At 39.1% G+C, this 23232-nt stretch overlaps 1 protein-coding gene and 1 long non-coding RNA gene across 6 annotated transcripts in view; both read left to right on the forward strand.

The window, feature by feature from the left end:
* Positions 1-23232, forward strand: part of STK39 (serine/threonine kinase 39) — a 476424-nt gene that overhangs the window by 143503 nt on the left and 309689 nt on the right. For 2 of the 5 annotated variants that reach the window (XM_027129191.1, XM_027129200.1), the window contains exon 1: positions 22631-22949. The exons of 2 other annotated variants lie outside the window; for them this stretch is intronic. In XM_027129191.1, the coding sequence (XP_026984992.1) occupies positions 22757-22949 (193 nt within the window). In that variant the 5' untranslated portion in view covers positions 22631-22756. Of the gene's footprint in view, positions 1-22527; positions 22950-23232 lie in introns of those variants that run through there. One more of the 5 variants, XM_027129185.1, reaches the window with a different exon arrangement.
* Positions 8784-11749, forward strand: LOC113632232 (uncharacterized). The gene is made up of 2 exons (XR_003437744.1): positions 8784-8985; positions 11310-11749. It is a non-coding gene; the product is annotated as an uncharacterized LOC113632232 (long non-coding RNA).

Genomic DNA, 23232 nt, shown 5'->3' on the forward strand with positions numbered 1-23232 from the left:
ATTTGGGGCTTACCTGGAGGCACAGTGGTTAAGAATCCGCCTGCCAATGCAGGGGAGACGGGTTCAAGCCCTCGTCCGGGAAGATCTCACATGACGCAGAGCAACTAAGCCCGTGCGCCACAACTACTGAGCCTGCACTCTAGAGCCCGCGAGCCACAACTACTGAGCCCACGTGCCTAGAGCCCGTGTTCTGCAACAAGAGAAGCCACTGCAGTGAGAAGCCCGCACATGGCAACGAAGAGTAGTCCCCACTCACCACAACTAGAGAAAGCTCGCATGCAGCAACGAAGACCCAATGCAGCCAAAACAAAAAAAAAGACATTATGCTATTTGATAGAAGTTTTAAACAAAACACTACGTATGATATCATTACACTTATATAAAGTTCTAGAACAGGCAAAACTAATCTGTGATAGAAAAAGTTAGAACAGTGGTCTCCTCTGGAGAATGAGGGTGCGTGTTGACTAAAAGGGGGATGAAGGAACTTTATGGGGTTGGTGGTAATTTTCTACATCTTGATAAGGGCTTGGGTCACATAGGTCAAAGCTTCTAGAATGGCACACTTAAGGCTTGGATATTTCACAGTATATAAATTTTAATTTGAAAATATTCTTAAACAAATATAGAACTCTAGTTGATATGCATACGTAGTTACTATATAGTAAATATATATTAAATATAATAAATTATAAATATACTTTTACCTATCAAGGAAGCAAAGTTTGTGTTTATTTTCAATGTAAATATACAGTATTGGCTATGGTTCAGTGAAAGGGGCACTGTTATACATGATTGACGGAAATGTTAATGTACAAATAATGTTTACTATATTGTTATTCACAAATCTAAGTAATTGGAATTATTATTATTATTATTTTTTTTTTGTGGTACGTGGGCCTCTCACTGTTGTGGCCTCTCCCGTTGCGGAGCACAGGCTCCGGACGTGCAGGCTCAGCGGCCATGGCTCACGGGCCCAGCCACTCCGCAGCATGTGGGATCCTCCCGGACCGGGGCACGAACCCGTGTCCCCTGCATCAGCAGGCGGACTCTCAACCACTGCGCCACCATGGAAGCCCTGGAATTAATTTTTAAATTAAAAATATTTAAAAGTTAATTATATATATGAGGTGGAATACTTAAGCAAACTATTAAAAATTATAGAATATCAATTATGTGGAAATGTTTGAAAATTTTTATTTCAGACATAAGATGTCTGAAATAAAAATTTTAGTTAAATAGAGAATAACTCAAATTATGTAACATTTTGTATCAATATTTAGAAATTTTATGAGGCATTGTCTTGCAGTAGAATATCACATACTAATTTTATTCCTTTTTCTGAATTTCAGTGTTTTTCAATTTTTTGACAGTTAATATGTTAATTTTGAATAGAAAAAAAGTGCAATTTATTTATCTATTTATTTATTTACTTACTTATTTAAAGTATAGTTGATTTACAATATTATTTTAGTTTCAGGTGTACAACATAGTGATTCAAAATAATATTATAGATTATACTCCATTTATAGTTATTATAAAATACTGTCTATATTCCCTGTGCTGTACAATGTATCCTTGTAGCTTATTTACTTTGCACATAGTAGTTCGTACCTCTTAAACCCCTACCTTTATCTTGCCACTCCCGCCTTCCCTCTCCCTACTGGTAACCACTAGGTTTCTCTCTATATCTGTGATTCTGTTTCTTTTTTTTTTATATTCACTAGTTCATTGTATTTTTAGATTCCACATATAAGTAATAACATACAATATTTGTCTTTCCCTGTCTAACTTAGTTCGGTAAACATAATACCCTCCGCATCCATCCATGTTGTTGAAAATGGCAAAATTTCATTCTTTTTAATGGCTGAGTAGTATTCGTGTGTGTGTGTGTGTCATCTTCTTTATCCATTCATCTGTTGATGGACGTGTGTGTGTGTGTGTGTCATCTTCTTTATCCACTCATCTGCTGATGACAAGTTGCTTCCATATCTTGGATATTGTAAATAATGGTTCAGTGAACATAAGGGTACATATATCTTTTCAAATTAGTGTTTTTGGATATATACCTAGAAGTGGAATTGCTGGATCATAGATTTTTGAGTAAACTCCATACTGTTTTTCACAGTGGCTGCACCAATGTACATTCCCACCAACAGTGTATAAGAGTTCCCTTTCCTCCACATCCTCACCAACATTTGTTATTTGTGTTCTTTTTGATGATAGCCATTCTGACAGGTGTGAGGTGATATCTCATTGTGGTTTTGATTTGCGTTTCCCTGATGATTGGTGATGTTGAGCATGTTTTCATGTGCCTGTTGGCCATCTGTATGTCTTTTTTGGAGAAATGTCTATTTAGGTGTTTCTGCCTATTTTTTGATTGTGTTGTTTGTTTTTGTTATTGAGTTGTATGAGTTTATATATTTTAAATATTAACCCTTTATTGGTCATATCATTTGCAAAGATTTTCTCCCATTCAGTAGGTTTTCTTTTCATTTTGTTGATGGTTTCCTTTGCTGTGGAAAAGTTTTTAAGTTTGATTAGGTCCCATTTGTTTATTTTTGCTTTTGTTTCCATTGCCTTAGGAGACAGATCCAAAAAAATATTGCTACAATTTAGGTCAAAGAGTGTTCTGCCTGTGTTTTCTTATAGGAGTTTTATGGTTTCTGGTCTTACATTTAAGTCTTTAATCCATTTTGAGTTTATTTTTGTATTTGGTGTTAGAGAATGTTCTAATTTTATTCTTTTACATGTAGCTGTCCAGTTTTCCCAGCACCACTCATTGAAGAGACTGTCTTTTCTGCATTGTATATTCTTACTGCTTTGTTATAGATTAATTGGCCATAGTGTGTGGTTTTATTTCTGGGCTCTCTATTTTGCTCCATTGATCTATGTGTCTGTTTCTTGTGCCAGAACTATACTGTTTTGATTACTGTAGCCTTGTAATATAGTCTGAAGTCAGGGAGTGTGATATCTCAGCTCCATTTTTTTCTTTCTTAAGATTGTTTTGGCTATTTGGGGTCTTTTTTGTTTTCATACAAATTTTAAAATTATTTGTTCTAGTTTGAGAAGGATAGGTGTTAACTCTTTCTAAATATTTGGTAGAATTTACCTGTGAAGCTATCTCATACTGGACTTTTATTTGTTAAGAGGTTTTTTTTAAATTACTGATTCAATTTCATTAATGGTAATTGGTCTATTCATATTTTCTATTTCTTCCTCGTTCAGTCTGGGAAGATTTTACATTTCTAGAAGTTTATCTGTTTCTTCCAGATAGTCCATTTTATTGGCATATAATTGTTCATAGTAATCTCTTATAATGCTTTGTATTTTTGTAGTATCACTTGCAACTTCTTTTTTATTTCTGATTTATTGATTTGGTCCCTCTCTCTTTTTTTCTTCATGAGTCCGGCTAAATTTTTATCAATTTTATCTTTTCAGAGAACCAGCTCTTAGTTTCACTGATATTTTCTGCTGTTTTTTTAGTCTCAATTTCATTTATTTCTGCTCTGATCTTTATGATTTCTTTCCTTCTACTAACTTTGGGTTTTGTTTGTTCTTCTTTTTCTAGTTCTTTAGATGTAAGGTTAGGTTGTTTATTTGAGATTTTTCTTATTTCCTGAGGTAAGCTTGTATTGCCATAAACTTTCCTCTTAGAACTGCTTTTAATGCATCCCACAGATTTTGGATTGTTTTGTCTTTGTTTTCATTTGTCTTCAGGTATTTTTTAATTTCTTCTTTGATTTCTTCAGTGATCCATTGGTTGCTTAGTAGCATCTTGTTTAGCCTTCACATGTTTGTGTTTTTTGCAGTTCTTTTCCTTATAGTTGATTTCTAGTCTTATACCACTGTGGTCAGAAAAGATGCTTGATATGATTTCAGTTCTCTTAAATTCACCGAGGCTTGTTTTGTGGCCTAGCAAGTTATCTATCCTGAAGAACGCTGCTTTTGGATGGAATCTTCATACCTATTAAATCCATCATGTCTAGTGTGTGATTTAAGACCAATGTTTCCTTATTGATTTTCTGTATGGGTGATCTGTCCATTGATTAAGTGGGGTGTTGAAGTCCTTTACTTTTATTGTGTTACTGTCAATTTCTCTCTTTATGTCTGTTAATATTTGCTTTATGTATTTAGATGGTCCAATGTTGGGTGCCTATACATTTACAATTGTTATACCTTCTTCTTGGACTGATCCCTTGATCATCATGTAATGTTCATCTTTGTCTCTTGTAGCAGTCTTTAATTTAAAGTCAATTTTTTCTGATATAAGTATTGTTACCCTGGTTTTTTCTGAGTTCCATTTGCATGGAATTCTTTTTTCTATCCCCTCACTTTCAGTCTGTGTGTGACTTTAGATCTGATGTGAATCACTTGTAGGTAGCATATTTATGAATCTTTTTTGGATCCATTTAGCCACTCTAAATCTTTCGATTGGAGCATTTAGTTCATTGACATTTAAAATAATTATTGATAGGTATGTACTTATTGTCACTTTAATTGTTTTTGGGTCGTTTTTGTAGTTCTTTTTTGTTCCTTTCATTTTTTTTTGTTCTCTTTCCTTGTGAATTGATGATTATCTGGTTTTATGTTTGCATTTTTGAGTCCTTTGCCTTTTTTGTGTGTGTATAGATTTTTGGTTTGTGGTTTACCACGAGGTTTATACATAGCCATGTGTGTGTGTGCGTGTGCATGATTTTAAGTTGCAGATCTCTTAATTTCAAATGCATTTGAACAACTTTGCATTTTTACTCCCCTTCCCTCATGATTACTGTTTTTGACATCATATTTAACATCTATTTGTTTTGGGTATCCCTTAAATGCTTATTATGTATATAGATGATTTTACTACTTTTGTCTTTTAACATTCCTACTAGCTTTGGATATGGTTGATTTCCTACTTTTACTGTATATTTGCCTTTACCAATGAGCTCTTTCCTGCCATAATTTTCATGTTTATAGTTGTGGCCTTTTCTTTTTTTGCTTAGGGAAATTCCTTTAACATTTCCTGTAAAGCTGATTTGTGATGCTGAACTCAGATTTTGCCAGCACCAGTGTCCACATGGTAGAACGAGCTCCCCAAAATGCCTGGCACCAGTATCTGTGTCTCCAGGGTGAGCTCCAGTTGCCTCCTGCCTCTCCAGGAGACTCTCCAAGATCAGCAGGTGGGCTTGACCCAGGCTCCTTTTAAACTACTGCTTCTGTCTTGGATCCCGGAGTGTGTGAGATTTTGTGTGCACTCTTTAAGAGTGGAGTTTCTATTTCTCCCAGCTCTCTGGGTCTCCCAAAAGTAAGTCCTGCTGGCCTTCAAATCCATACATTCTGAGGGCCAGTCTTTCTGGCACAGGAGCACTGGGCTGGGAGCCCAATGTGGGGTTCAAACCCCTCACTCCTTGGGAAGAAACTCTGCAATTGTTATTATTCTCCTCTTTGTGGGTTTCTCATCTCAGGGTGTGGGTCTTTACTATACCATGAGTCCACCCCTCCTACCTGTCTTGTTGTGGTTCCTTCTTTATATATTTAATTGTAGAAGACCTTTTCTGGTAGGTTCTGGTCTTTTTCATCAATAGTTTTTCTGTAAATAGATATAATTTTGGTATGCCTGTGAGAGGAGGTGAGCTCAGGGTCTTTCTACTCTGCCATTTTGGAAACTTCCCCAGTACTTGCTATTCTTGGAAGGAAGTAATCCAGATATTTGAGGCACTCAGAAAATTTAAACAAGGTTAACTGAGAACAGTATTTAACTTTGCTGCATAACAAATACCCCAAAACTTAGTTTTTAAAACAATAACCATTTATTTAGTTCATGATTCTGTGGATCAGCAATGTGGGCTGGGCTTAGCAGGGTGGCTTTTCTGGCCTCAGCTGAGGTAACTCATATGACTGTGATCAGCTGCCAGATTGACTAGGGGTGGCTGGCTATTGACTCGGGTGTCTTGGCAGTCTTCCATGTTGTTTCTCATCCTCTAGTAGGCTAGCCTAAGTTTGTTCACAAAGTCACTCAGCAAGTGTCCAACAGAGCTAGTAGAAGTGTGCAAGGACTCTCGAGGCCCTGGTGAAATTGGTACACATTTTTTCTGTAGCATTCCATTGGCCAAAGCAAGTTACAAGACCAGCTTCGATACTAGAGGTAAAAAAGAGACTCCACCTGTTAATAAAGTGAGCTGAAAAGTCACATCATGTAGCAGTTTAGATAACAGGGGGGCAATAATTTGTGGCCATTTTTGCAAATCTATGATAGTGAACACTAGCCCTTATGTTATAAAAAGATAATATACTGACTGTTAAGGGTATGAATAATATGTAAAGATTTTTAATGGAGACTTTCCTGGTGGTCAATTGGTAAAAAAACCACCTTCCAATGCAGGAGATGTGGGTTTGATCCCTGGTCGGGGAACTAAGATCCCACATGACATGGGGCAACTAAGTCCATACACCGCAGCTACTGAGCCCACGCACCACAACTAGAGAGAGAAAACCCACACACCACAACTACAGAGAAGCCCGTGTGCTACAATGAAGACCCAACACAGCCAAAAGAAAAAGTAATAAATAAATAAAATAAAAGATTTTTAGTGATAAAATTATAAGTAATCAACCAATTCATATGTAATTACTTACAAAAGTTAATAAAATTCTACTTTTATAGTAGTTATTCAACATGGTAAAGCCCATCCACAACTTGCTATTCTTTTTTATATCTGGAAAACCTTAGTCATGCTAAATTTAATGAGCCTGATTCATTTTAGAAAAAAGAAATGTGGGAAGCAAATATAAGAATTCAAAACCAGACAAAAACGTGAAGCAGAGTCTACTTCATTGTCTATATTTACCATATGTATTGAATTTCTGCCAGTTTGCTTTTACCTAGTCATGAGAAATTTTATTCATGAGAAATTTTAATTGACTTGCATTTACATGCACAATGCATACACGTGGGCGCGCACACACACACATTCCTATACAAATTCTCCCCCTCCAAAGAGTAAATCTACTCTCTGCACCTCTTTGAAGACAATTAAACGTTTACATACACGACATTGTAACTCACCTATACTCCAATAAAAATTTAAAAAAAAGAAAATTAAAAAAAGAAAAAAAAGTTTACATAGTGTTAGCATGTAGGTGCTGTAGAATTTCTATCCAGTATCTTTTCTCAAGAAAGTCTAGAAAACTATGTAAATAAACATGTGGGAAGTATGTTTTTATATACAGATTTATATATGGTTTAAAAATTTAGAATTTTTAAATCAAGGGTATACTTGGAGATCACCTTCAATCTTAGTTTTATACAGATAACTGAGATCCAGGAAATTAAGTGATTTAATACATTTAATGCTGGTAATTTCTGAATTAAAGGAATAATTGCATGAACTATCTGTAGTAAATATGGTGGATTGGTGCTTAACATCTCTTTTATCTTCCTGTACTGTGTTGTCTGGAAAACGAATAACTATACTTCCTAGCCTCCCTTGCAGCTAGGGTTCTGGATGTGATTTAGGACTGACCAATCAGATGCTTTTGCCACTGTAAGGCATAGGCTGTGCTTCTGCTGCATTTTCTTCCTCCACTGCTGGGAAAAATGATGATGGAAGTGTTTGCTTTTTCTGTGGGAGTATCAGCTAAAGTCCTATTGTTCAAAGAACGCTGCAGTATGCCTTAAGACAAGGTGTGGACTGTTTGTAGGAGGTGTGCCACAATGCTGGAACCAGGAGTAGTGACATTCCTTGACCATGGCAGGTTGCCTGATCCTGTTGGTTTCCTGATTGTAGTAGTTTCCTGATCTTAAAGTCTTATTAACTATTAAGGTTCTGGAACTGGAGGATCCCTGATTATGAAAGATTCAGCAGCTCCCTTGGTGCCTATGTTAGTTTGCCAGGGTTTCCCTAACAAAGTTCCACAAACTGGGGAAGCTTAAGACAACATAAATGTATTCTTTCACAATTCTGCAGGCTAGAAGTTCAAAATCAGGTTATCAGTAGAGCCATGCTCTATCTGAAGGCTCTAGGGCCAATCCTTCCCTGCCTTTTCTAGTTTCTGGGGGTTGCTGGCAATCCTTGGCATTCCTTGGTTTATAGAGGCATCACTCCAATCTCTGCCTCCAGCTTCAAATGTCCTTTTTTCATGTGTCAGTGTCTCTTCTGTCAGTGTCCTTTTAAGGACACTAGACATTGGATTAAGGCCTACCTTAATCGAGTACAACCTCATCTTAACTTGATTACATCTGCAAGATCCTATTTCCAAATAAGGTCACATTTACAGGTTTCAGGTAAATATGACTTTTGGGGGGATAGTATTCAACCCAGTATAGTGCCTCAACAGTGAAATGTAGCTGTGGCAATCTTTCCTGAAAGTTCAATCCAGACTCAGTCCCTTTATCCCTCCTCCAAAATCTGAAAGTCTTTTAATATCCTGTAAACTAGCTAGAGTGGATTCTATTCTTCGCAAATGAACTCAGACAATATATTTTTGTACATTTTTTCCTTAAGTGTTCCACTGAAGGTTTTTTTTTTATCACAGGTGTCAGTAAAAGAAAATTCTTCCTAATTTGAAACCTAAATCTTTCATACTCAGTCCTTTGAAATCTCAAGAGTTTCATTTTTAATTGCTACTTTTGGGTCCATCGACAAAGTCCTAATCAGATACAGATATGGGGAAGAGAACCAGAATTTTTTTTTTTTTTTTTTTTGCGGTACGCGGGCCTCTCACTGTTGTGGCCTTTCCCGTTGCAGAGCACAGGCTCCGGACGCGCAGGCTCAGCGGCCATGGCTCACGGGCCTAGCCACTCCACGGCATGTGGGATCTTCCCGGACTGGGGCACGAACCCACATCCCCTGCATCGGCAGGCGGACTCTCAACCAGTGCGCCACCAGGGAAGCCCGAGAACCAGGATTTTTTGAGAGACTACTGTATGACAGAGACTTTATTAGTTAATTAGGCACTATAATTTGTTATCTGAATTTAACAGAAAAGAAAACTGAGGCCCAGGTAAGAGGCATAACTTTAATAATACTTTGCAGCAGATAAGTGGGAGTCTAATAAATTAAACAATAATGGTTTTTTTTCTATAATTCTATTGTTCCATGAAGTACTTTATTGGAGAGGGAAAGGGTAGTTGAAGGATTTTAAGTGTCCCTGATTGTTAGATTAACATGGCATAAATAATATAATTATCCAGCAATGGAACCAACTTAAAATAAGAACTTCTAAATCTAAGAGAGTATTGTTTCCTCCAAATAAGTCACATTGGGAGCTATGTAGTGATTTCAAGTATTGCCCCAAGTATTTTGAATGTTTTCTGTTGGAATTACCATTAGAACTGAAGTCACTGTCTTTTGAATATCCTCAATGGCAAGTTTTCTTTCCTTTTTGGGTTGCTTTTTCCCTTTTAGAATGGCACTGATTTTAAAGACTAGTCAAAGGTTGTCCAGAGCAAAGTGTAGTAAATAAAGTGGATGATCAAGCAGTGATTTGTGCAGTGTACAATACCACAGATGTTTTAGAATTTCTGCATAATAAGCTTGCCTGACCGTTTGACCTTGTAGATTAATTCGGCATGGACAATACCATTTATGTTGATGAAACAAATTAACATTGTCTTCATTTGTGATTCAGGCAGGCATACTTTCTTAGATCTTTGGTTTCTTGGACTTTTCCATTCAAGAGTTTGGCATCTTCTTTTCAGGTGATACTTGAAATATCAAGTTTCCTTAGATTTCTATTGTCCTCAGAAACACATTACTTTGTCCAACTTCTCTTGAAAGGTTAGAATAAATGTCAAGTCTTCTGTGTTTCTGTTCATCACTCCAAATACATGGCAGTCTTCACAGCACCTCTGCTTTGGCTCAGATTTTCTTTTGGAATGAAGCTATTTTTTTTTTTCTTTTTTTGCGGTACGCGGGCCTCTCACTGTTGTGACCTCTCCCGTTGCGGAGCACAGGCTCCGGACGCGCAGGCTCAGCGGCCATGGCTCACGGGCCCAGCCGCTCCGCGGCATGTGGGATCCTCCCGGACCGGGGCACGAACCCGTGTCCCCTGCATCAGCAGGCGGACTCTCAACCACTGCGCCACCAGGGAAGCCTTGGAATGAAACTATTTAATGCTTCTTAAACACACGAAAAGATGCTCAGCATCCTCCGAATGAGAGAAACAAAATTAAAGCTACAATCACCCTTTATCCACCTACCAGTGGGCAAAGATCAAGAAGTTTAATAACCACAGTATACTGCAAAAAAAACTTTCATAAATTGTCAGTCAGAGTGTACAACCCCTATGGTATGTAATTTGTCAATATCCTTCCGAGTTAAAACTGCACATACCCTTTGATGTAGCAATCCTAATTCTAGGAAATATCCCATAGGTGTACTTAGACACATGCAATATCATACATATACATGTTATTCACAGCAAACTTATTTATAACAGCAAAAGAGAGCAAAAGTAGAGGTTTGGTTAAATCAGTCGTGGCACATCCATGCAGTGGAATATTAATTAGCTCTCAGGAATTATTATGAAATATTCTAAATCTTGCTTTGAGAGATGGATACACCCTTGTATTCAATTCTCCAAATGTATGAAAATGAATCTTAGCATTTTACTAAGTGCAAATTTTACCCCAGTATAAAAAGAAACATGGACAGCATAGAGCTAGGTTAAAAAAAAAAAAAAAATTAGGACTCCATGACACCTTTTCCAAGACATTTGCTAAAGTAAAAAAATGGGACTATGGATCAGTATGTATGTTATTATTAGTATAGAAAACAACATATAAATATGGTTGCATAGGCATGGGATATCTCTTGAAGGATGCAAGAACAAGGTAATAGTAGTTGCTTCTAGGAAAGAGAACCACATGGGTGAAAGATAAAGGCAGGAGGGAGATACAGTTTTCACTTTATACCCTTCCTACTTTCAATTTTTATAACTTGTACATCTACTTATGTATTCAAAAGGAAAAAAAATTTTAATGAAGCACTTTCATAATCTAAATTTGTCATCAGCCACTATTCCCATGATTAATTGCTTATCTGAAAGAAAAAACCTGTCAATAGATACATGAACTCTTTGGGCTTCTACTGTGCTACTGTTTTCCACCTCACAATAAACATTCTTGCTATCTTTGAAAAAAATGTTTGTCCCAATAAAATAATATTTTCTTGACATGATATTACCTCCATAAGCTCTTTCTTTTAGTATAGCGAGTACCTCATTTGCTGAATTAAATCCATCTGTGGCAGTATCTGGGCAATACAAAATGGGCCATGCATTTTCATGAGAAGGGAAAAAATAATGGCCTTTCATTATGCACACAGCTGGTTAAGGCAATGATCGGCTTCCTTTGACAGCCCAGTCACGGGAACACAAAGTGGTAAGCCGGCTATAATACTCAATATTCAGATAATGTGTGCATTAAATGACTTGAAAATAACACCAAAAACACTGTGATTTTTTTTCTCTTTTTTCAAAACTTTCTTTTATGTTTTAGTGGAATTTTAAAGAGTTAAACTCATGAAAATGAAAACATTATTGGATTATCTATTGAAATATGTGTCAAAATTCTGTAACATCACCTGGCCTTTTCTAGTCTCTTGAATTGCTTATATATACACCACTCTTCTTTGTGTTTAAGGAACAACAGATTTGAAGACTACTTGACTGAACTCTCTGCTTCACTGAGCTGTGAAATACTGTCATGTAGCTTCTACTTGATTTGGAGACCAAACTAATAAATTATTTATATTGATTATTCAAATTAACGGTCACTTCAGCATTTTTAAAACACAGATTAACAACAGCCATCGTTCACAGAGTATTGTTGCAGGTGCATAAAGGTAGTTTTGGAATTAATATTTATAATATTTGGATGGAGGAATACAGGCACATATGGAATATTTGTCTCTTAACTCAAAATTACCAAAAATTGATGCTTGAAGAAAGAACACTCCACTCTTAGTGATTGTCTCCTGGCTATCTACAGCCTTACCTTCTGGCTTTAAATGGTCTCAAACTGCATAGTACCTCCGTAGGCATTTTTAATTAAAATAAAATTGAAATTTAATTTAATTAATAAAATTTTGTTTAAAAGTTTTAATGTAATAATAGCGAATATGCCTTGTCATGTAGGAATATAGTGCTGAGTTTAAGTTTTAGCCTTTGGAGTCAGAGCATATTTGAATCCTGGTTCTGCTGCAGATAAACTGAGATTAGGGTTCGGTTTGTTATTTAACCATCATGACCTTCAATTTCTCCATCTATAAAAATGCACATAATGTGATCTACCTCAGCAGGTTGTAGGTGAAGATCAGTCAGGAGAATGTATCTAAAAATGCTTAGTGCAGTGTATCCATAAACTATAGCTATTGTTATTGTTGTAAAAGGAAATGCTTTGAATCATAGACATTCCTGAAAATTATCCTAAAGGAGTATATTATGATTCAATGTTATCTCTGTTATGAGGATTGAATTCTATTCATTCACTCAGTGATTCATTCACATGTGGGGTTCTGAAAGAGAAAGTCATACCAAAGTCTTCTTTATAGCAAAGGAAAAAAAATTTCTTTGTATCAAGAACAAAGCTTTTGTGGGACTTCCCTGGTGGTCCAATGGTTAAGACTCTACGCTCCCAATGGAGGGGGTCTGAGTTCAATCCCTGGTCAGGGAACTAGATCCTGTATGCCATAACTAAAAGATCCCACATGCCGCAACTAAGACCAGGTGCAGCCAAATAAATAAATAAATAAATAAAAGTATTTTTTTTAAAAAAGAAAAAAGTTTTTGTGGATTAACCTGATTAACATAGTAAGAATAGTCTTTCGAGACATCATTTTTAAAAAATTTATGTTATTGAAGTATAGTAAGTCCCCTACATACGAACAAGTTCCATTCGAGAGTGCGTTTGTAAGTCCAATTTGTTCATAAGTCCAACAAAGTTAGCCTGGGTACCCAACTAACACAATCAGCTATATAGTACTGTACTGTAATAGGTTTATAATACTTTTCACACAAGTAATACATAAAAAACAAACACAAACAATAAAGAACATTTTTAATCTTACAGTACACTACCTTGAAGAGTACAGTAATACAGTACAACAGCTGGCATACAGGGGCTGGCATCAAGTGAACAGGCATGAAGAGTTACTGACTGGTGGAGGGAGAGGAGGTGGGAGGTGGTAGAGCTGAAAGATCGTCAGCAATAGGAGACGGAGGGCAAGCTGCAATTTCACTCACACCTGACGTTGATAGAATGAATGTTTGCATCTTTGAAAGTTTTCAACTTAAAGGTTCATATGTAGGGGACTTACTGTATAGTGATTTACAATGTTGTGTTAGTTTCTGGTGTACAACAAAGTGATTCCGTTATATATATATATATATATATATATTCTTTTTTGTATTCTTTTCCATTATGGTTTACTACAAGATATTGAGTATAGTTCCCTGTGCTATACAGTAGGACCTTGTTGTTTATCCATCCTGTATATAATTGTTTGCATCTGCTAAACCCAAACTCCCAACCATCCCTCCCCCGCCCCCACCCCCCACCCACCCCGACCTTGGCAACCACAAGTCTGTTCTCTATGTCTGTGAGTCTGTTTCTGTTTTCTGGATAAGTTCATTTGTGTCACATTTTAGATTCTACATATAAGGATATGTAAGTACTAAATATCATATAGTATTTGTCTTTCTCTGTCTGACTTACTTCACTTAGTATGATAATTTCTATGTCCATCCATGTTGCTGCAAATGGCATTATTTCATTCTTTTTTATGGCTGAGTAGTATTCCATTTTATATATGTTCCACATCTTCTTTATCATTCGTCTGTCAATGGACATTTAGGTTGTTTCCATGTCAAGGCATCATTTTTGAACCCTTCATATATTTAACACTGTCTGAAGTCAAAGTCATTTTGAGACGATTCCTTTTCATTCTGCTCTTCTCTCCAAGCTTCTGGGGTCTCTCCACCAAACCCAGGCCATCAGAGAATGGTTAAAATAAGACCCTGTGACCCAATAACTTGAATGCTCTAGTTTTGGAGTCTTTGAGTCAAAACTACAGTCATACTCACATGACCAGTCTCCGTCTCCCAAAACGACAAATTATTTGTTGACATGTCTGTCTGCCCCATTAGATGTTGTTTCTTTGAGAGTAAGGGATGGGGCTCATCCATCTTTCCATCATTCCACAACTCTATGCAGAAAGCTTGCACACAGTAGGTACACAGTTTGTTTCTTTAAAATAATGTACTGAATAATATTTATTCTAACCATTTCAATGAAAATATTTTTTTAAATAGTTACTCTTTCAATAGTTCTTATTTCAATTTTCTTATTACAAAAAGACTTAGTCCTTTTTAATGAGTATTTTGCTTTCATTGTCATTTGTTATGTCTAATTCCAGGAAAGCCACCAGTGACCACTGAGATTTTTAAAGCTGTCACCTATCTGGGAGCCCCCCCCCCGACTCAGGTGCTTTTCTAGTTGTGACTTTCCTGTGTCACAGTAATCTTCTCAGAACTATCACAGTTATTTTCAACTCTGGTTGCACATTAGAATCCCCACGCTGCCCAGTTTCTAGATGCAACTTATTATTTAGTAGAATCTAGGTGACACCCAGGCATGGGAAGTTTTAACAAGCTGGACAGGTGACTCTGATGTCCAAGCAGGTTGAAAACCACCTGGACCACCTATGTTTTACTCTTGGGGGGAGGGGTGACCAAAGTCTGCTCACCCTGGTCTAACCTGAGTGTGAGCTCTATGCCTTTTGAATCATGCTATGCAGAGTCTGCAAAATTCTGCTCCACTGGTCTGATGTGGACTAAAAATGTTTGGCCTGTGCAGTATTATTGTCTTATAATTGTGAAATATTTCAAGCGTACAGAACAGTAGGGTCACTAATGTAATAGAAACTCGTGGACCTATCATCTAGTCTAACAAATCTTATCATTTTGCTATATTTATTACAGATTTTTATTAAAGCAATAAAACATTACAGATGCCATAGAAGCTCTTTATGTGCCTCTCCCCTGCCTACCCTCTCAAGGGATCACCACTGCCCAGAATTTGAAGTTTATCGCTCAGGCCCATGTTTCACTATGTATTTATTCAAAGACTGTGTTTAGCATTTTCTTGTTTTGAAACATTACGTATATGGTATCAGATTCTGTGCAGTATTTTATAAAGTCAGGCCAATATTTAAAAATGGAAATATTTCACATAAAATCAGATTTGTTGGCTTCTCCTAAAACAACCAGAAGATCTGGCAGCACTGGGCGAGCTTTCTGGCATGATGGTATACCATGCTGGGCCAACGCTGGTCGGTGTGACACTGTCCCACTGCTCACACTGTGTAGACATATGTGCTTGCACCTGGGCTGTGTCTCCTTGGATGCAGGTCTGGCCCCTGATACTGAACTTCCTTCCGTCATGATTCTTTGCTTTCTTCAAGGCCATTTCTGCCGTCCTCTCCTAACTGCTTAATAGCAAAGGCATCTACCTCTCTAGCTGCCTCTAATATCTACCTCTCCTTCTGCTGTTTTGTTGCATTTTTATTTTATTTTATTTTTTTGCCATATTGTGTGGCTTGTGGGATCTTAGTTCCCCGACCAGAGATTGAACCCCTGCCATGGCAGTGAAATTGCCGAGTCCTAACCATTGGACCGTCATGAATTCCCTCTTTCGTCTGGTTTTCATTTTCATTTTCTTGCTATTTCCTGCCATTTCTCTTAGGGTTCTTGCCTTTAGCAGCAGTAGGGCATGGGTTTTTTGGTTTTGATTTGTAGACTTTGCCAGTCAATAGTAAGAGAAGTGATTTATTTTGATCAGCAAATCAACCCATCATATGGCATCTCTGGGACCTCTGGTTTGGGCTAGTCTCCTTATTTTAAGTGTTGTTTACATGTTTCAGTAACTTGGGGGCAGCTGGGGTGCTGGAAGATTGGACACTGGTTAAAATGGGATTGTATGGGTTATACAATTCTTAAGGGCTGAGATAGTTTTTGTAAGGCCAACTGGCCCGAGGCAGGGGAACGCAATCAGACTCGCAGGTTGCATCAGACCGAAACTTTCCGGACCACCCAGTTCCAGAAACTGACCAGGAGACTTTCCGGACCACCCAGTTCCAGGAACTGACCTGGGGACTTTTCCACCCGGCCCAGCCTTCCCGCCTTTCGAGGGGCGGGACTAACACTAACGGTCCCAAGACTGGTGCAACCGGCACCGGATATTGCCACGATACCCGAAGAGACCACCAAATAAGGAGTAACCTGCGCCCTCCCGGATTCACCACACCCCTTTCCCTTCTTCCCCTATGAATTCTGCCCAAACCCTCGCCCGGGCGCGCCTTCTCTGGCCCCTTTGTCTCAGATCAGTGAACCTCGCCCGGGAGTGTTCCCAAATAAAGCTTGTTTAAGCTCTCCTCCGTTTCTTGGTGCCGTTCCTTACAGTTTTGTCTTTTATTTTTCTACAGCATTTGGCAAAGTGTCATGCAAATTATAGTCCCTAAAAATGTATTTACTGAATGAAAGAATATTAGTAAGTTAAATTATTAAATGTTTTATTACATACCCCTTATAAACCAGGGCAGCCCCTGACCCTCTTTTGTTTTTCAGAATACAGGTAACTCAACATGCCTCTCCTGATAAAGATCTGAGGCTGGCATGGAGGCCGGAGAGGCAGAGATGAAAGAGTGTTCAGGTTTGTTGATAGTTTTGGTGGGAGGATTTTTTTAATAGGAAAAGAGAGGCTTTGAGACATCCTTGGTGTTTGGAAAATTTTGAAGTTGAGAAGGGTTGAACAAAAATTTTCAGAAAATGCTGTTTTGTGTAATGAACAGGATTCCTATTTGAGATTCTTCAGTGGAGACAGCAATAAAGAATCAAATTGCTTTTAATTACATTTTTATGTCAGTCTGCCTGGGACAAGACTATCAGGTTTTAGACAGGTTAAAAGACATATATATGCCACAGATTTATGATAATGCCTTTGGATGTTTTAGCAAAGGGCAAGCCTTGCTAAATATGGAGGTCTTCCCTATGCATACAGAGAGTAGGGCTTCTAGTGAGACTTCTATCAGGACCCAAATCATAGTCAGAAACCTCTAAGATAAGTGAAGAGGCATTAATTGTCACCAGAGCAATTTTGTCTGTAACATAAAATGCAATAGAAAGTCAGTTTCAACAGTAGGTTGGGAAATAAATGAAAACACGTGTCTGGAAGTTACAATTCATATAAGTTTAATTCCTTAAATCACATGAATTTAAAAAGCAGTGTCTTTGCAATCATTTAGCTTAAAATAGATTTAAGCCTCTCTTTCCATTTATGGTTGGGAAATAGGCACCAATGACTCCTTAACATTAAATTGTGTTAACCTGAGAAAACTGGATCACACCAGCTCTGGACTTGGGGTAACAGATATCATCAGCTGTGTCAGTGGCAAGCACATGACATCTCTATGGGTAAGCTCATTGTAGGGTGCCTGGGTCTTCAAAGTTGGAAAGGTTCATATGTTCTCAAATGCATTTTTCAGATGGACATTTGACATCTGTGCTGAAAATTCATTCAGATATTTACTCTGCACTTTTTTGTGTTTTTTTTCCCCCCACTTAAAATTGGATTAAAAACAAGTTGTAGCGTAAGGTCCAGGGCTTTGGTAGAGTGATGGCTCCAAAGCAGTGGTTATTTCCATTTGTGCTCATTGCTAAATTTGGTCCAAATGAAATGCAGTTGGCTAAAGAACAAATCCCATAATCCCGCAGTATTACTTCCCTAGGGCTGCTGTAACAAAGTACCACAGACTTCAGTGGAGTAAAACAACAGAAATTGATTCTCTCCCAGCCTGGAGGCTAGAAGTCCAAAATCAAGGTATTAGCAGTGTTGGCTCCTACTGGAGGCTCTGAGGGAGAATCTGTGCCATGCCTCTCTCCTAGCTTCTGGTTGCTGCTGGCAATCTTTGGCATCCCTTCACGTGCAGACATATCGCTCCAGTTTCTGCCTCTCTCCTCACATGGCATCCTTCCTGTATCCCTGGGTCCAAATTTCCTCTTCTTGTAGGGATACCGGTCATTGGAATAGGCCCAGCCTAATCTATTTTGACCTAATCTTAACTTGCCAAGACCCTATTTGCAAATAAGGTCACATTCACAAGTGTTGGGGTTTGAGCCTTTGACACGTCTCTTGGGGCGATGCAGTTCAACCTGAGACCACCACCCTTGAGTCCCTCCCAGGAGGAAATTCTGGAGCCACTGCTATACTACTAAAGTGTGTCCCTGTGGGTAAGGTGTGTTACACATACCAACTCATTTCATCTTTACTGCAACCCAATCATCCTGGGATAATTGTCCCTATTTTAAGAAAACAGAAGCTCAGAGAGTTTGAGCTACCAACTAGTAAGTGCAGATCAAGTATGTAAATCCAACTATTACAGACTTAAACCCATACCTTTTCTACTATGGCCCTGCCATCACTTTAACTCAAAAAAATTGGGTGCTTGTCTTTGGAAGCAATTGTTGAAATAAATGTTCAGCTCTGTCACAACTTTCCCCTCAAACATAGTTACTAAAACAGGAATTATAAGAGAGTTGAAAATGGGAAATATGGTTATAGATATTCTTCACACCCAAGAACATCTGGCCTTTTCTCACCAGGCAATGGAAGTGACTTTACAATAGATTATAGGTTAGCCATGGGAGAAGGACCACCTGTCAATCAAGAGAACCTCTCATTCCTTCAATAGAAGTATTTCTAAAACACTGTATACATTGTACTTGTGTTCATCTACTTTTTTAATGGATTTGGGCAATTTGACTTTTAAAGGAAACTCATCTGTCATTAAGTTCCATTTTTCTGCTCCTTAAATAATTCTTAAATCTACCCCCTCATCATTATCCTCAATATCATGGCTTTATTCATATACACATTTCTCTAACTTTATTGCAGTGGCTTCCAAATCCGTCTCTCCGCCTCCAGTTTCCTCCCATCTAATCCACCCTTGGCATGGCTGACTCATTCTGATGCTTAAAAGCATGTTTTTATCCATTTAAAAAGTGTGATATTCATTCAACAAATATTTACTGAGGATATTCTGTGGCAGATGTTATTCCAGGCACTGGGATACGGCAATGAACCAAAGGAACAAAAATGCCTGCCCTCAGGGAGCTTATAGTCTGTACAGTTCATGATTGCCATTATTATAAATCTTTCTCTTCTATGTTTTGTTACAAATCTTGGCAGATAGGAATAATGATGAAGACATTGATAAGGGTTTTCATTTTATTGAACATTTACTGTGTCAGCCATTATGTTAAGCTGTTTACATACAAATTATGTTGTAACAACCCATGTCAAAGTTATGATGCTGATTTTGTGAATGAGGACATTGAGACTCAGAAAGTTAAAGTCAGTCCAAAGTCAGAGATTAAAAAAAAAAAATTGTTGTTGGTGGTAAGATTTGAATCTGGCACTTTCTTTCTTCAAGGTCTTGGCCACTACACTACACATCTTCTTTTAGATGTTCAAAAGGTTGTACAGGAGGAAAAGCTTTAACTTCTCAAATTTAGTAACTGGAGGCCTGTGAATTAAACTCACAAAAGACAGATTAGCAAGAGGAAAAAACAGTTTATTTGCATGTGAAATGCACATTTGTGTGGGAGTACTCAGTGATGAATAACTCAAAGGGGTGGTTAGAATTGGGGGCTTATATACCATTTTAACAAAGGGTGATAAATTATGGAGAAGTGACTAGACAAGGAAAAGGGAGTTTGGGCTTCTGGGGGTATGGGTAAGTTGTGGGAAGGTAACTAGGAAATGTATGGGGGAAACTACTGGTAGATAAGAGTTGTTTGTGCAGACTCATCTCAGCACTATCTCCATGATAACATTCCTGGTATGGGAGAGGGGGCACCTTTGCAAATGGAAATTTCCTTTATAAATGGAAATTTCATTTACAAAAGGGCAATTTATGCCATGTTTTTAGGCAGACTGGGGGAGGGAAGAGAACTCTTCCTGTGTCTATTGTTTCTTAATTGCCTTCAGCTCAAAATAATTCTTATGCCAAAGTGGCATATTTGGGGTAGCATATTCTGATCCTCTTCAGGATTTGTGAATAACTAAACTCTATTTAAACTCTTTGTAATGCAAATAACCACTGCAATAATCTGTTTATAAAATGACAATTTTGTATATTCAGTTTACCTAAAGCAGAGCAGATTTGCTCTTCAGAGGACATTTGGCAACATCTGGGGTCCTTTTTGATAGTTATGACTGAGAGCGGGGGTACTACTGGCATCTAGTGAGTTGAGGCCAGGAGAACAGACCTCTACAACACAGAGAATAACCCGGCACAGAATATCAAAACTGCTCAAGTTAAGAAACCCTGACATATAATGAGGTAGTTGTAAACACTTAACAAAATTTGGCCTCTTATTTTTTCTTTCTAATGTTTTAAAGTCTCTGACTAAATGTAAATAAAGATAAATAAAGAATAAAGATATGTATTGAAATAATCGTTGTTTACATTTTAAAGGCTTCCTCCCCTGCCACCTTTCAGTTTAAATTTAGTAATAGGTTTTCAGGGGAAATTGCATATCAGTTAAATACTTTTTAAATACATATATTTCCTAGTTTTAAGTACCACTCTACTCAGTTGTTTATGGAAACATTAACTTAAAATTCAAATCCAATGCTTTTATATAATTTAAAAATATAATTCATGCTCTGTTCTTCATATATAAAAATGATGCCAAAGGCCACTGATAGTAAATGTTCTTTAAACTGATTTACTGGCAGTAGTGATGGGTCTGCACTCAGTCATCAGTTCTTACAAGTCATCATCCTAGGAGCCACTTGGAAAGTAGTCTGCTGGGTACAGATATCTGGTATATGACTACAGAACACTTGTTCTTTGTGGGAAACTAAGTGATCTGTGTTTGATTCAAATCTGTGCTATTGGTCTTGACAACATTATGTTTTCTTATTAAGTTCCAAGAACTTTCCTGGCCTTCACAGTTTCCCGGCCTTCATGGTCTGAAAGTCAAAATATAAATTCATGTGACAAAATGGAAGTCATATTCATTTAATCATTTTTCTTTTCCCTAAAAAATAGTCCTTAAATGTTCTTCGGCTTGGGAGTAGCACTTTAAGAGGTGAACAGTTACAGCATTCCTGTTCCCTGTTCTTTCCCCCTTGAAACATCAGAGGCCTAGAATTTATTTGTTCTTGAAGTTGTCTGTTTCTTGACAGACATTAAAATTAATACAGTTTTTGAACACTCCTTCATAAAAGAATGTACAACTTCTCAGTTCAGCATAAATTTCTGTGTGTAGACCAGAGCACAGGAGTTGCTTTACCCCAAGTGTTCCATCATGCTGTGAGAGATTAAGCATACTCACCGTTCGGTTTCCATCAATATTTTGATTAGACATACAACGTTTCTCCTAATGAATTTCTGGGTTTCATCGGAATTATCTTTAAAAAAAATGTAAGGAGATTTTTGTATATAAACACGGGAGACAAAGTATCACAATCTGATTTTCTTTTTTTAATATGCTCATTATTCTTATTCAGTAGTCCTCATCATGAAAACGACACAAGATAATTTTGGCCAAATGACCATTATGACCATTGGGTCACTGCACCGTTTCACCTTAAGACAAGGATGGTGCAATCTTGGTCATCTATACCAGGGGAACACAGAGAACATTCAGCGTTAAATATGACACCTGTAATTAGGAAGACCTATGGTTATACCATAGCAATTTTAAGGATGAGGTAATTTTGGGAGTGATGAAAAGCAGCAATTGTTTCCAACGCAGTTTATTTATGCTGCGGTACAAACTTTCACAACCAGTATGCTCTGTAAAAGAAATGCCTGCTATCTGTTGTCCTAACGGGTTAATGTGGCTTGTTATTAAGGGTCTAAAATTTGAAATAGTGTCCAAAGTTTTCTTACACTTCTTATTCTAGCTGCACAGGCCCTTTCATCACCTCCCTGGGATCCAAGCGGCTTGGAACAAATGAGTAAAGTCTGTGAACAGCCAGAGACCTAAGGAATCATGTTTCACTAAGAAAAAACCAGAAGGGCTGCGATTAGATTAGGCAAGGTGGGGAAAGGGATATTGGCAGGTAGGTGGCCGGAAAGTTACAACTCGGGTTGTTTTTTAACTGGCGTCCTACAAATGGCCGGCGTGTAGGTGTCTCACTCGCTGACTTGTAAATGAACTTCAGGTTCTCTTTACTTGGGGAGACTTCTGAATCTGAGAACCTGGCGGCGGTTCAACGACCCCGTCCTCGGGGTCCCCAGGGGACATCTTCCGGAGAGTCCGACTGTCTGGGGCGAAGGCGCACGGAAAGCAGGGAGTGAGGGGGCGAGGAACGCGGGCCCCGAAAGCCAACCTAACCCGGCCTCGCTCCCCTCCGGTGGAAACTTCCCCGGCCGCAAGCAGGGCGGGAGAGGGCGGCGGGGCGGCGGTTCCCCTCGCGGAGACAGAGAACTGCGCGCGCGAGGCGCGGGGCGCGCGGCGAGCGCGGCGGCCGCCGCCTCCTCCCCTCCCCGCCTCCGGTGGCGCTGCCTCCTCCCTCCGCCCGGCTCGGCCTCCCTTGCTCCCTCCCCTCGTGGCTGGCTCCAGCGGCGGCGTCGGCGGCGGCGGGCGGGGAGGGCGTGCGCCGGTCGAGAGGTGTCGGCAGCGAAGGGAGGGAAGGGAAGTTTCAAGTGGAAGGTCGTCCGCCGGCCGGCGCGTCTTCTCGCTCTCCTCCGGCAGCATCATGGCGGAGCCGAGCGGCTCGCCCGTGCACGTCCAGCAGCCCCAGCAGGCGGCCCCGGTGACACCGGCGGCGGCGGCCCCGGCGGCCGCGACAGCAGCGCCGGCTCCGGTGGCACCCGGGGCCCCAGCCCCGGCGGCGCAGGCGGTCGGCTGGCCCATCTGCAGGGACGCGTACGAGCTGCAGGAGGTTATCGGTCAGTGCTGCGGGCGCGGCGGGGCTGGCTCAGCCTGGGCGCTGAGGCCGGGCGGGAGGCGCGACCTGGGCGGGAGGGGACGCGGGATGCTGGGCTTGCCTCCATGCACGCCCGGGAGGCAGAGCGGTCGGCTTCTGGGCCTACCGGCTTCAACAGCTTTTTTTTTTTTTTTTTAATTTATTTGTTCGTTCCGTGAGCGCTGGTGCTGCAGGAGGCGGCGCGGCGGATGTGACTCGCACTGCAGACGAGCCGCATGCTGCAAACTTTTATCTCCCCGATCGCT

Source organism: Aethalodelphis obliquidens, unplaced genomic scaffold (genome assembly GCF_003676395.1).
Source record: "Aethalodelphis obliquidens isolate GAN/ISIS:26980383/991018 unplaced genomic scaffold, ASM367639v1 scaffold2, whole genome shotgun sequence".
Classification (NCBI taxonomy): domain Eukaryota; kingdom Metazoa; phylum Chordata; class Mammalia; order Artiodactyla; family Delphinidae; genus Aethalodelphis; species Aethalodelphis obliquidens.